The 14,300-nt window shown below is 45.5% G+C and overlaps 1 protein-coding gene across 1 annotated transcript in view; it reads right to left on the bottom strand.

Annotated features, from left to right (window-relative positions):
* The window catches only part of LOC124605649 (angiopoietin-related protein 6-like), a 941,284-nt gene that overhangs the window by 297,124 nt on the left and 629,860 nt on the right, over positions 1–14,300 (bottom strand). Inside the window, exon 5 of the mRNA XM_047137517.1 lies at positions 2,939–3,145. Within this exon, the coding sequence (XP_046993473.1) occupies positions 2,939–3,145 (207 nt within the window). The remainder of the gene's footprint in view (positions 1–2,938; positions 3,146–14,300) is intronic.

The raw sequence follows: 14,300 nt of genomic DNA, 5'->3' as shown, positions 1-14,300 counted from the left end.
ATCGTGGTATTCTATGTGGACTATGCATTCTCTGCATTGTCGCATTTCTGCCGAAGGTTATTTGACCATTTTGGCAAAAGAGGTCCATCCCGTGATACGTCCGCCCCCAATAGCTCAGTGGTCAGCGTGACTGATTGCCGTCCTGCGGGCCCGGGTTCGATTCTCGGCTGGGTCGGAGATTTTCTCCGCTCAGGGACTGGATGTTGTGTTGTCTTCATCATCTTTTCATCCCCGCGCAAGTCGCCGAATGTGGAGCCGTATGTAGTGAGACCTGCACCAAGGCGGCCCGACTTTCCCCGCAAAGGACCTCCCGGCCAATAACGCCAAACGCTCATTTCCATTTCCCATGATACAATGTTTGTTCCCCAATTGTGATGGTCTGTCCCTAAACGATAGCGCCCCCCTTCACACTGGTGGTTTTGTGAGCACGAGGATGAATTGTCGCATTTCTCCTGCCCACCGCAGTCAGCAGTCTCAATACTATTGAGCGTTTGCGGTCTAATTTGGAGAGAAGGATGCTTAATCGCTATCCATCTCCATCATCTTTACGTGAACTGGCCAAGAATGCTATACGAGGGTGAGAAAAGAAAACACTGGAAGCGATCTGGCAATGCTGTGTTGTTCTACCCATGTACACCGGTGTGTTCACCCCTTCCAGATGCTCAGTCCGAGCATCAGCTCCGTACAACCATCACGCGGTTTTTCAGAACGCCATCAGTGAAGTTTTAGTTTTGTTGTGCATTACGAAATCAAGAGAATCGTTGCGCCATCAAGTTTTGTGTTAAACCTGGGGAATCCGCAAGTGCGACAGTCCGCGAGAATGACCTCTGAAAAGTTGAAATAGGCCTATGGGGAACATTCCTTATCAAGAGTACACGTTTTTCGCTGGCATAAATCATTTCTGGAAGGCTGGGACACGTTCAAGATGAACATCGCTCAGCGAGACCTTCAACTTCAAAAACCGACGAAAATGTCGAACTTGTGCGTGCTCTTGTTCTCCAGGACAAACCGTCAAGCAGATGTTTTATAAAGACTTTCTTGAAAGGCTACGGAAACGGGTGAATCGTGGGAGACCGGACATTGCACAGAACTGGATGCTGCAGCATGACAACGCCCCACATCAAACGGGCACTTCCATCACGGAATACTTGACCTCAGAAGGCATTCCTGTTGTTCCACAGCCCCTTCCTCGCTACCCACTTGATCTGAGTCCTTGCGATTTTTTCTTTTCTGAAACTGAAGGGTGTCTTGAAAAGACGTCATTTTGGGACTCTGGACAACGTTCAAAAGAATGTGACCGACATGTTAAAAGCCCTACCAACTGAAGTTTTTCAGCGCTGATAAAAAGGCTGGGAATAAGGACTCTGCCGGAGGATAGGTGCCGAATGGAATTATTGTTGTTTGAAAAAAATAAAAGCTACGTTAGATAAAAACCACTCTCATTAGTTTTCTCACTCACCTCGTAAGATTACTTTGTAAACCATACACGATCTGTATTTATCGACTGTCAGACGATAGGAAGCTGTTTCGAATGCTAATGGTTTTCCTACATGCTATTGCCATATTAGGCATTGTAATATGTAGTGTTTTTGCTGTCTCCATATTTTTCTCCAACACCTGTGAGTCGTTTAATTTTTTATTCACATCACAAGTCAACTTGTACATCGATCGGTTTACGATCATAAGTAATAGAACCCAGTACGTTGTCCTCGATGGTGAGTGTTCACCGGAGGTGATGGTATCATCTGGAGTGCCCCAGGAAAGTGTGGTAAGTCCGCTGTAGTTTTCTATCTACTTAAATGATCTTTTGGATAGGGTGGATAGCAATGTGCGGCTGTTTGCTGATGATGCTGTGGTGTACGGGAAGGTGTCGTCGTTCAGTGACTGTAGGAGGATACAAGATGACTTGTACATGATTTGTGATTGGTATAAAAGAATGACACCTAACTCTAGATAAATGTAAATTAATGCAGATGAATAGGAAGAAGAATCCCGTGATGTTTGAATACTCCATTAGTGGTGTAGTGCTTGACACAGTCACGTCTATTAAATATTTGGGCGTAACGTTGCAGAGCAATATGAAGTGGGACAAGCATGTAATGGCAGTTGTGGGGAAGGCGGATAGTCGTCTTCGGTTCATTGGTAGAATTTTGGGAAGATGTGGTTCATCTGTAAAGGAGACCGCTTATAAAACACTAATACGACCTATTCTTGAGTACTGCTCGAGCGTTTGGGATCCCTATCAGGTCGGATTGAGGGAGGACAAAGCAATTCAGAGGCGGGGTGCTAGATTTGTTACTGGTAGGTTTGATCATTACGCGAGTGTTACGGAAATGCTTCAGGAACTCGGGTGGGAGTTCTTTCCGTGAATCGCTGCTGAGGAAATTTAGAGAACCAGCATTTGAGGCTGACTGCTATACAATTTTACTGCCGCCAACTTAGATTTCGCGAAAAGACCACAAAGATAAGAGAGATTAGGGCTCGTACAGAGGCATATACGCAGTCATTTTTCCCTCGTTCTGTTTGGGAGTGGAACAGGGAGAGAAGATGCTAGTTGTGGTACGAGGTACCCTCCGCCACGCACCGTATGCTGGATTGCGGAGTATGTATGTAGATGTAGATGAACTGGTTTTTACACTTGCTAGGTTTGAGCGTATTTACTTCAACGTCCTGCGATACGTTTACACCTAGCTTTTGTGTTCCGTTAAAGCTTATTCTGACGCGGCGCGGAGAAGCATTTTCCCCCTGAGAAGTGGAGGTAGTCGCGACCTTACGCATATCCGACACTTCGCACCGGAGCGTGCAAGGGCACGAAGCGACCAAAAGCAGTGACGAGGCCCCACACGGCGCACTCGAATGGCCACGCAGCGCAGCTTCCTCCTGCCGCCGGCTGCTGGTCTTTTGCTTTTTGGCGCAGCTGGGAAGCGGTGTCAGGCACCTTGTCGAAGATGACGTCGACCTTGGAGGCGACGTCCCTGAGCAGCTCCTCGAGCACGGCGGGCGTCTGGCAGCGGATGACGTAGCGGCCGCGCTCCTCGGCGCCGGCGCCCGCCTCCAGCACCTCGTCACGGCCGCCCCCGCCGCGCCGCCGCCCCCCGCCGCCCCCGCCGCCGCCCGTCAGCACGCCGTTCTGCAGCCGGTCCACCTGCGGGCAAAGCACCATCCTTATATACGGTGGCCACGGAAAGTGGTACACTTTCAACTGGTTACTATGGGATTTGCCGTATTTTACACCACTATATTCTACAGGTTCCACACTTTGCTATTACGCAAAAGCCCAAGGGAAGTTTATTTTTTATTTATTTGCTTATTTTTTTCTCTTGTAACGAGCTTAAATGCACTCAAGTTCAGAAAGAACAGAACAGCTTGAACGACTAGAAATAGTACGTTCATATTCGTAGGTCATATACGAGGGTCACTGCAAAAGAAATGCACATTATTTTTTTAAAAATCTGTGGTGTGCGTACTGTAAGACCTTCAGTACACACACCATCAGATTATTTGACTTGTCGCTCTAACGAAGTAGGCGAGTGTCAGCAATATGTCTCGTGGTCTTAACGTGGCGTGTTTATCTTCTGCCGTTAGGTCAGACGATAGAAATGCCACTTGCACGCTTAGAGTAGCAGATTGACGGTGACCAACTTTAAACAGAACTTGATTAATCTTCACACACATTTATCAAAATAATAGGCATAAAAATAACGTAACTTGGTTCTGGATGCTATTTACAAATGACAATCTGAAGTTCCTTTGGTCTTGGTACGTTAATCTTATTCTCACATATCTCTGATACTTGACAATGTGTCTATTCATTTATCTTCTTGGCTATGTACAGGAATATGGTAATCTTATTAGGCGCAGACTGAAACTTGACTACAGACTAATGCGGACTAATGCAGACTGATGCAGACTTGTACAAACTGGTGCAGACAAGTGCAGACTAATGCAGACTGACTAATCGGAGATCTGTACACTCGTTATAATACCTCGAGCGTTCAGGTATCACTGCGCGAGTGTGATCCACGAGGAGAAAAGGTTCAACGTTAGCAGCAATCTCAATGACTGCGTTACATAGTAACACGCGGATCGGCGGAAGCAGAATTTGGTCCGTCTCTAAGACAGCGCCATCTCGTAGTGCGGAGACGGACGAGCGTTGCGCCTGCGCTGTTGTGCTTAGCGGGGCGCGCTCTATTGGGAAAGTTGTGTACGCGCTGACTACGTGGAACTATGTACACAACAAAATCCATCTTTTATTCTACATGTTTGAAAGTTTTACAGTGTGTAGATGCGTCCTTTAGGAACAATATTTTCATTTCTCCACATAATTTCCATCCCTCTCAACTGCCGCACATCATCTTGGAACCAGCGCCTGTATGCCTGCACGGTAAAATTCTGGACCAACCTGTTGGAGCCACTGTTTGGCAGCGTGCACAAGGGAGTCGTCATCTTCAAACCTTGTTCCACGAAGAGAGTCTTTCAGTTTCCCAAAGAGATGATAGTCACATGGAGCCAGGTCAGGACTGTAAGGCGGGTATTTCAGTGTTGCCAATCCGAGTTTTGTGGTCGCTTCCGTGGTCTTTTGCCTGAGATGTGGCCGTGCATTGTCGTGCAACAGCCAAACATCATGCTTTTGCCGATGTGGTCGAACACGACTCAGTCGAGCTTGAAGTTTCTTCAGTGTCGTCACATATGCATCAGAATTTATGGTGGTTCCACTTGGCATGATGTCCACAAGGAAGAGTCCTTCGGAATCGAAAAACACCGTAGCCATAACTTTTCTAGCAGAAGGTGTAGTTTTGAATTGTTTTTTCTTTTGTGAATTTGCATGATGCCACTCCATTGACTGCCTCTTCGTCTCTGGTGAAAAACGATGGAGCCATGTTTCATCACCAGTCACAATTCTTCCAAGAAATTCATCTCCACCATTCTCGTACTGTTCCAAAAGCTCGCTGCATACCGTTTTTCTTGTTCCTTTGTGAGCCACTGTCAACAACCTGGGAACCCACCTGCCACAAACCTTTTTTAACGCCAACACCTTCAGTATTCTGCAAACACTTCCTTCCCCTATCCCAACATAGCGTGACAATTCGTTCACTGTGATGCGTCTGTCAGCAGTCACCAATTCGTTAACACTCTGCACACTCTCTGGCGTGTGTGCAGTACGAGGCCTGCCGCTGCGACGACAATCCTCAATATTGCAGTTGGAGCCACGTAACCTGCTTGCCCACCGACTAACTGTACTGCGATTGAGAGCAGCATCTCCATACACCTATTTCAACCTCTTGTGGATGTTTCCCATTGTCTCGTTTTCACAGCACAGGAATTCTATGTCAGCACGTTGCTTCTGACGAACGTCAAGTGTAGCAGCCATCTTGAAGACATGCTGTGACTGCGCCACTCACGGGAACTGGTCGAACTAAGTTTGAAAACAAGCGGGAAGGATGTATCTACACACTGTAAAACTTTCACACATGCAGAATGAAAACTGTATATTTACAAAAATAGTGTGCATTTCTTTTGGAATGACCCTCTTACATTAGTACATTCTGCAGAAATGATTAACATCTATGCCATGTCGGCCCGCGGATTCAATATCAACATTGATATCGCGGCGCAAGACCACCTACCAGTCTCTCGTTGTCGCTACAAACCGAAGGTAATGGATCAGCGTGACTTGAAGAGATGTGCAGGATGCCTTGTTAGCCGTACCGTCAATCAGTGAGTTTGAAAGCGGTCGTATTATCAGCATGACAGAATGTGATGCACCCATACGAAACACTGCTGCTCGTATGGGATGAAATGTTTCGGCAGTGCAATGGGTGTGTGCAGAATGGATCACGTAAGGCCGTAGAACACGACAAGATGGGACATGTCGCACGACCTAGACTACTCTCCAAGGAGATCGACATCTCATCCGAATCGCATTGCAGGTTGGATATGCGTCCTCCTCGGCTCTGGAGCAACACTGGATCAATGGAGCACATCGTACATTTTCAGGGGTAACAGTTCGTCAAGGGTTACACGCGCGTCGTCCACTTCTCCGCCTACCTTTGACGAATGTGTTGAAACATGCTTGACGGCAATGGTGTGTGGAACGACGTCATTAAGGACTGGAATGGCATCAGATAGTGTTTTTGTGCGAATCCAAGTTCTGTTTGTTTGTAAATGATGTCCGCATTTTGGTTCGCCACAGACAAGGGGAGTGACATCAATGTGATTGCATTCGCAGGAGGCCTCATGGTGTGGGGGTGCTATTGGGTACAACGACAAATCACAGTTGGTGCATGTCCAGGGCACTGGGACCCGTCTGATCTACGTGAATGACACCCAGTGACCCATAGCCATATCCTTTCTGCACAACACCACAGGCGCCTTTTTTTCAGCAAGACAATGCACGATCACATGTTGATGCACGAACACGTGCCTTCTTGGTGCCACAGGATATCAGCCTTCTGCCCTGGCTCACCAAATCGCCAGACTTGTCGCCAGCCGAAAATGTGTGGGATATGGTGAAACGATCGGTGCAGAAATGTGATCCAATGCCAACCACCAAGGATGAACTTTGGAACTGGGTGAGTGCAGCATGAATGGGTGTACCACACGACTCCATTTGCGTCTTATAGGCGTCGATGACATTACACATGGAACAAGTTATCGGGGCTCATGGCCCTATTGCGATCTATCGAAACTAATGTGTCATGCCTCTTTGGATGGCAGGTTAACACAGGTAACCGCAATTATATCTAGTATGAGTAAATAAACTGCCTGACAAAAAAAAAAAAAAAATGCGGCGCATCCAGAAGACATGGTTTAATGTCAATGTACCTTCGTACACGTACACAATATCGACGGATATGTGAATTATTAAAGCGGAAATTCTCAGTGACAGTTACAAAACCCTTCAGAGTGTTTTAGTGTTGACCGTCTTTAGTTTTGTTACCATGCCTGATGGAGTACGTAAGGGGCAAGTACAGTGTCAGATGTTGAGTGATCACTGTGAAGGACACGGAGATATCACGCAGTCGTGTGAGACAGCGCTATCAGTATCTGGCAAGAAACTGAAAGGGGTCTCAATGTGGGCCTCCATTTGGGCAGTTGATCAAATGGTGCAATACTAACTAAGATTTGTGCGGCATTCGGATGTCATAATGGTGGGTTGTAGGACTGCATGGGAACCTCAGGACACGTATTATAGTTTTCGAGGGTCCAGTCGAGCACCTCTGACGACCAAATGGCAGGTTCGCCGTATTGTGCAAGAAGCACATCGTGACCCCTTAACGTCAGTTACCGAGATCCGAGAACAAGTAATGGACTCCCTGAAACATTGTGTGTCACCCCACAGCACTGGTCGGAGACTAGCAGCAGCTAGAGCGGGGACTCACCGTCCCAACCACAAGCTGCCTGTAACACCAAAGCACTAACTCTTGCTCTATACTTAACAATCATATATAACCATTCGCTCAACGAAAAATCCGTACCCAAAGACTGAAAAGTTGCACAGGTTACACCAATATTCAAGAAAGGTAGTAGGAGTAATCCTCTAAATTACAGGCCTATATCGTTAACGTCGATATGCAGCAGGATTTTAGAACATATGTTGTATTCGAACATTATGACTTACGTCGAAGAAAACGGCCCGTTGACACACGGCCAACATGGGTTTAGAAAACATCGTTCCAGTGAAACACAACTAGCTCTTTATTCACATGAAGTGTTGAGTGCTATTGACGAGGGATTTCAGATCAATTGCGTATTTCTGAATTTCTGGAAGGATTTTGACACTGTACCACACAAGCAGCTCGTAGTGAAATTGGGTGCTTTGGAATATCGTCCCAGTTATGTGACTGGATTTGTGATTTCCTGTCAGAGAGGTCACAGTTCGTAGTAACTGACGGAAAGTCATGGAGTAAAACAGAAGTGATTTCTGGCGTTCCCCAAGGTAATTTTATAGGCCCTTTGCTGTTCCTTATCTATATAAACGATTTTGGAGACAATCTGAGCAGCCGTCTTCGGTTGTTTGCAGATGACGCTGACGTTTAGTTACTAATAAAGTAATTAGAAGATCAAATCAAACTGCAAAACGATTTAGAAAAGATATCTGAATGGTGCGAAAAGTGGCAGTTGACCCTAAATAACGAAAAGTGTGAGGTCATCCACATGAGTGCTAAAAGGAACTCGTTAAACTTCGGTTACACGATAAATCAGTCTAATCTAAAGGCATTACATACCTAGGTATTTCAATTACGAATAACTTAAACTGAAAGGAACACGAAGAAAATGTTCTGGGGAAGGCTAACCAAAGACTGTGTTTTATTGGCAGGACACTTAGAAAATGTAAGAGACCTACTAAGGAGACTGCCTATACTACGCTTGTCCGTCCTCTTTTAGAATACTGCTGCGCGGTGTGGGATCCTTACCAGATAAGAATGAGGGAGTACATCGAAAAAGTTCAAAGAAATGCAGCATGTTTTGTATTATCGCGAAATATGGGAGAGAGTGTCACAGAAATGATTCAGGATTTAGGCTGGACATCATTAAAAGAAAGGCGTTTTTCGTTGCGACGGAATCTTCTCACGAAATTCCAGTCACCAACTATCTCATCCAAATGCGAAAATATTTTGTTTACACCGACCTACATAGGGAGGAACGATCACCACGATAAAATAAGAGCCGGCAGGGGTGGCCGAGCGGTTCTAGGCGCTTCAGTCTGGAACCGCGCGACCGCTACGCTCGTAGGTTCGAATCCTGCCTCGGGCATGGATGTGTGTGATGTCCTTAGGTTGGTTAGGTTTAAGTAGTTCTAGGTTCTAGGGGACCGATGAACACAGAAGTCCCCTAGTGCTCAGAGCCATTTGAACCATTTTTTTGACAAAATGAGAGAAATCAGAGCTCGTCCGGAAAGATACAGGTGTTCATTCTTTCCGTGCGCTATACGAGATTGAAATAATAGAGAATTGTGAAGGTGGTTCGATGAATCCTCTGCCAGGCACTTGAATGTGATTTGCAGAGTATCCATGTAGATGTAGATGCAGACTTGAAGTGGAGTCGAGAATGGGAAACATGGACTGCTGATAACATGGCGTCGCACTGTGTTCAGCGACGAATGGCGGTTCTGTGCTACCCCGGATCACGATCGTCGGCGAGTATGTTGACGACAAGAAATATGTCTCATTCGTTTGAAATGTTCCGTGAGAAAGACAACGGTGTTACTTCTGGGGCCGTGGTGTGGAAAGCCATAGCGTATGACTTCAGGGAAGGACTTATAGCGATTGAAAAACCTCCTATGGCATAAATTTAAGTCACGGACATCCTGCGTCCTCGATGTTACCTTTCATGCCACGTTGCAGTGCAGTTTTTCAGCAGGTCAATGCACGTCCAAAAATGGCACGTGTCTCTATGATCTGTCTCCCTGTCGCCAGTGAGGTCCCCAGGTGTATTGCCATTAGAACACGTGTGCAACCTGCTCGGACGTCAGCTCAACGTTACAGTGCCAGTATGCAGAAAGTCAAGAGGTCAAGAACCAGTTGCAACAGCTGCCAGCTTGCCTCAGGAGAGGATGTAATGGTTTTATGATACCCTTCCCAACCTAGTCAGTGCGAGCCTCTAAGCCAGAGGGAGTGCAACGTCGTACTGGTAGGTCGGATCATAGTACCAAGTTCGATATAAATTAGTCTCGAATTTGTAATCACTGCAATAGCTTTATATACCCAGTTAACCCATGAAATATTATTTCGTTTCCTCCTCAATTTCCGGGTGCTTCACTTTCTATGAGAGGCAGTGCATACATGGGGCAATGTGAAGAATTTTATGATGTACACATATAGTTTTTGACTTTTATGGTTGCCAAATAATCACGCCGCGTTTTTTCTGTCGAATTATAAAAAATCCTTCAAAGAGTACAACACCAACATAGCATGTTAAATCATGAGGGTCCACGCAAAATAACATGCATGGAAACCGCACAGTCGGTAGGGCGTGGGTGGGGAGAATGGTAGTGGTGGGGGGTTACTGGCCGGTGCCGTAGGGGAAATGCTGAGTGCTGGAGGGGAGATATCATTCTAAACCGGAAGCTACACCCCTCCTTGCCCACACTTCAATGGCGATCACTCAAAAAGATCTACTGTCATCTCTGCTTTGGTTAGTATACAAAACGTATTCCGCTGAAAATGCAGCGATTTATTTTCGCCCAACTTGTTAACATTTGCAACTTTCAGAAAAGCATTATGGAAGGCTAATTTTGAGTAAAACCTACAAAATTTCCGATGATGCCATGTTAAAATTTGCTTATTTTGGCAAGACATAGCGGATTTACAGAGCGGCATCTCGCTAACATCTTGTGCAGATGCAATTGCGAGAGAATTCTGAAACAGCGGTTTATTATGTTAAATAATTGAGCAACTGAAGAAAAGTAAGGTCAGTGGCTTATGAACAAGCACATCCTCGGTACAAACTAAACGCGTAATGTTTTCACTTAGGTTGTCCAAAATTAGCATTTCTCGTTTAACCAAATATAGATGGCCCTTAAAAAAATTACATTCTTCCAGAAAAAAATTTGTAGCTAGAGGAATAACGCGGTAGATAATCAAATTTCACATAATAGCAATATGGCAAAATACTCTCGTCTTTATGTATTAACATTTGCCAAAATCTCATTTCAATATCTCACACTGTTTATGAAATATAAGAAATTTTGTGAATATTTTGTTGTGACTTGGCAAGACAGCCAAGTCACTAGGAGAGGAAGCCGAAAGGCACGCGTTTAAGCTCACGCAGGCTGGCGTGAGGTCTGGAACAGGTAAGGGAATTTATAGTAGCAAAGAACGTAGGTAACTACTGGAATACTTAACTTTAATTCATAATTGGTGAACATCGATCTTACGGTATATGTATCACAAGATAAATAGCAAATGATAATGGCACCTTGCTAGGTCGTAGCAAATGACGTAGCTGAAGGCTATGCTAACTATCGTCTCGGCGACTGAGAGCGTAATTTGTCAGTGAACCGTCGCTAGCAAAGTCGGGTGTACAACTGGGGCGAGTGCTAGGACGTCTCTCTAGACCTGCCGTGTGGCGGCGCTCGGTCTGCAATCACTGACAGTGGCGACACGCGGGTCCGACGTATACTAACGGACCGCGGCCGATTTAAAGGCTACCACCTAGCAAGTGTGGTGTCTGGCGGTGACACCACATATTTCACCCTGGCTTTATCGTTGGCGCGGCCCGATCGCAAAAGAGTGTGCTACATCATATCAGTTTTCTCGAAATTGGAGACAGATATAGACCTCCGCATGTATAAAGAAAATTCTATAATTTTGCTACATTTCTTATGCAGCAACATATTATGGATTATGAAATAAACGCAAAATCATAACAACTCCTAGTTTTCACTCCCAACTTTCTCGAATTTCGTGCAGTGTCTTACTTCCACCTACGTATCCCAATAACTATCACCATTAACGAAGTGGTGTGCACAGCATCATGAACCTGACATACACTGGAGCGCCAAAGAAACTGATATTGGTATGCGTATTCAATATAGAGACATGTAAATAGGCAGAATATGGCGCTGCGGTCGGCAACGCCCATATAAAACAAGCTGTTTGATCTGTTACTGCTGCTAAAATGGCAGGTTGTCAAGATTTATGTGAGTTTGAAAGTGGTGGTATAGTCGGCGCACGAGGTATGCAACACAGCATCTCCGAGGTAAAGAAGAAGTGCAGATTTTCCCTAACATTTCACGAGTGTACCGTGAATATCAGAAATCCGGTAAAACATCAAATCTCCGATATCGCTGCGGCCGGAAATAGATCCTGCAAGACCGGGACCAACGACGACTGAAGAGAATTATTCCACGTGACAGAGGTGCAACCCTTCCGCAAATTGCTGCAGATTTCAATGCTGGGCCATCAACCAGTTTCAGCGTGCGAACCCGAATCATCATCGATACGGGCTGTCGGAGCCGAAGGCCACTCGTGTTCTCTTGATGACTCCACGACACAAGGCTTTACGCCCGTCAGTACCGACATTGGACTGTTGATGACTGGAAACATGTTGCGTGGTCGGGCGAGCCTCGTTCCAACTTGTATCGAGCGGATGGACGTGTACGGGCATGGAGACAAACTCATGAATCCACGGAACCTGCGAGTCAGCAGCCGGCCGCGGTGGTCTAGCGGTTCAAGGCGCTCAGTCCGGAGCCGCGCGACTGCTACGGTCGCAGGTTCGAATCCTGCCTCGGGCATGGATGTGTGTGATGTCCTTAGGTTAGTTAGGTTTATGTAGTTCTAAGTTCTAGGGGACTGATGACCATAGATGTTAAGTCCCATAGTGCTCAGAGCCATTTCAACCATTTTGCGAGTCAGCAGGAGACTGTTCAAGCTTATGAAGGCTCTGTAATGGTGTGGGGCGCGTGCACTTGGAGTAATATGGGACCCCTGATACGTGTAGATACGACTCTGACATGTGACACGTACGTAAGGATCCTGTCTGATCACCTGCATCCATCCATGTCCATTAAGCATGAGATGGACAATTCCAGCAGGACAATGCGACACGCCACACGTCTATAATTGCTACAGAGTGGCTCCGTAAAACATTCTTCTGACTTTAAACACTTCCGCTGGCCACCAAAATCTCCAGACATGAACTTGGGATGCCCTGCAAGGTGGTGTTCAGAATAGATCTCCACCCCCTCCTATTCTTACGGATTTATGGACAGCCCTGCACGGTTCATGCTGTCAATTCCCTCCAGCACTACTTCAGACTTTAGACGTGTCCATGCCACGTCGTGTTGCGCCACTTCTGCGTGCTTGTGGGGAACCTACATGATATTAGGCAGGTGTGTCAATTTCTTTGACTCTGCAGTGTATGAAGCCGTAAGTAACGCAAAAATGATTTTTTTCCGAATAGTTTGTGTAAAATAGTTTCAGAAAGACTGCAGGGTGTGTGAGACGATTCTGCCATCGCCGACCGGCCGAAAGGAGGCAAACACTGTCGGGGCCTCCGCTTCCAAACAGACGAATGAACTCGCCCAGGGCTTTGGAAGAAATTTGGTCACTGTACGTCGGCCACCGTGTCCTGGGCGCACTCTAACAGTGCCGCAAGTTACTGACATGCCGTCAGGAGAAGATAAGCCACGTACGTCTACCCTATTGTACCAAATGCAAGGCAAACGCTTAACTCAGGAAGTCTGAGGGTATTTCGCCTATCTTATATATCATAAATTCAAAACTGAATAGTTTCGTCGTCATTGATTCTTCCAATGATCTCAACAGTTGTGTGGTAATGCGATCAACTCCACATGCCTTGCTTTAATTAGGACTTTCCGTGCTCTGTCTAATTCGCATCACAATATCACATGCCGTATTCTTTACATTCTATTCATTACATCAGTATTTACGTCATTTGCAGACTAATAATTATAGCTATTAGAGTAGAATGTTTTTAGGTTGGTCAGTACCTCCAAGTACGTTTGGTAAGGGTAAGTCACTAATGCTTATTTCTCCTAGTTGAGTGCAGAAGTGTGGATACATGGCTACAACAGTTAGTCTGTACTGACAGGCGTAGTTCACTTATTGATGCAGTTACGACTGTGCTGAAAACATCAGGTCATAAAGTTTTTATAATGTGTTTGTGTGAAGACTATTCAACACAGAGAAAATATTACCAACACACTGATGTTCGTACATCTTAAAGTAACAGACGTAAAAATATCTGCACTTGTACCTGTTGTACCCTATACATAGTGTTGTACAGGTACCCCTCAGGTCTAGTTGCCTTTCCTCTATTAACTAACATCAGTTGATTTTCTATCTTGTAGTCACTTATGTCGATATCTATAATTCTGACATTTGTGTGGGGATTTAAAGGAGAAATCTCAGCACAGTCTTCTGTGAAACACTTTTGGGAAGAGACAGCTAGTATTCCGGCCTGCTCTCTGTAATCCTCTGTTTGGATTCTGTTATTGTTAGAGAACATTTGGACAATCGTCTTCGATCCGTTTACTAATTTAGTGTAAGACCAAAACTTCTGACGATTTTTTATCAGATCTGTAGATAGGATTTTATTTTCGCCTTTTTTTGAAGGCTTTATGCTTGGTTCTCTTTAGGCTTAGGCTAATTTTGTCTTCATTGTTTCTGCTTGTCAGCGAGGCTTTGGCTAAATTGACATCTGTAGTCAAACTCTGTTTCCTTTCGTAGTAACTACCTAACATGCCTTTCAAACCACAGCGGCTCTTTTCCATGCCTCACAACGTTCCTCAGCATATACGTTTCTAAGGAAGATTGTACAAAATTCCTGAACTT

The sequence above is a fragment of the Schistocerca americana genome, chromosome 1 (assembly GCF_021461395.2).
Source record: "Schistocerca americana isolate TAMUIC-IGC-003095 chromosome 1, iqSchAmer2.1, whole genome shotgun sequence".
Lineage (NCBI taxonomy): Eukaryota > Metazoa > Arthropoda > Insecta > Orthoptera > Acrididae > Schistocerca > Schistocerca americana.
The sequence above is the reverse complement of the archived record's forward strand: the minus strand, read 5'-3'. Positions and strand labels throughout refer to the sequence as shown.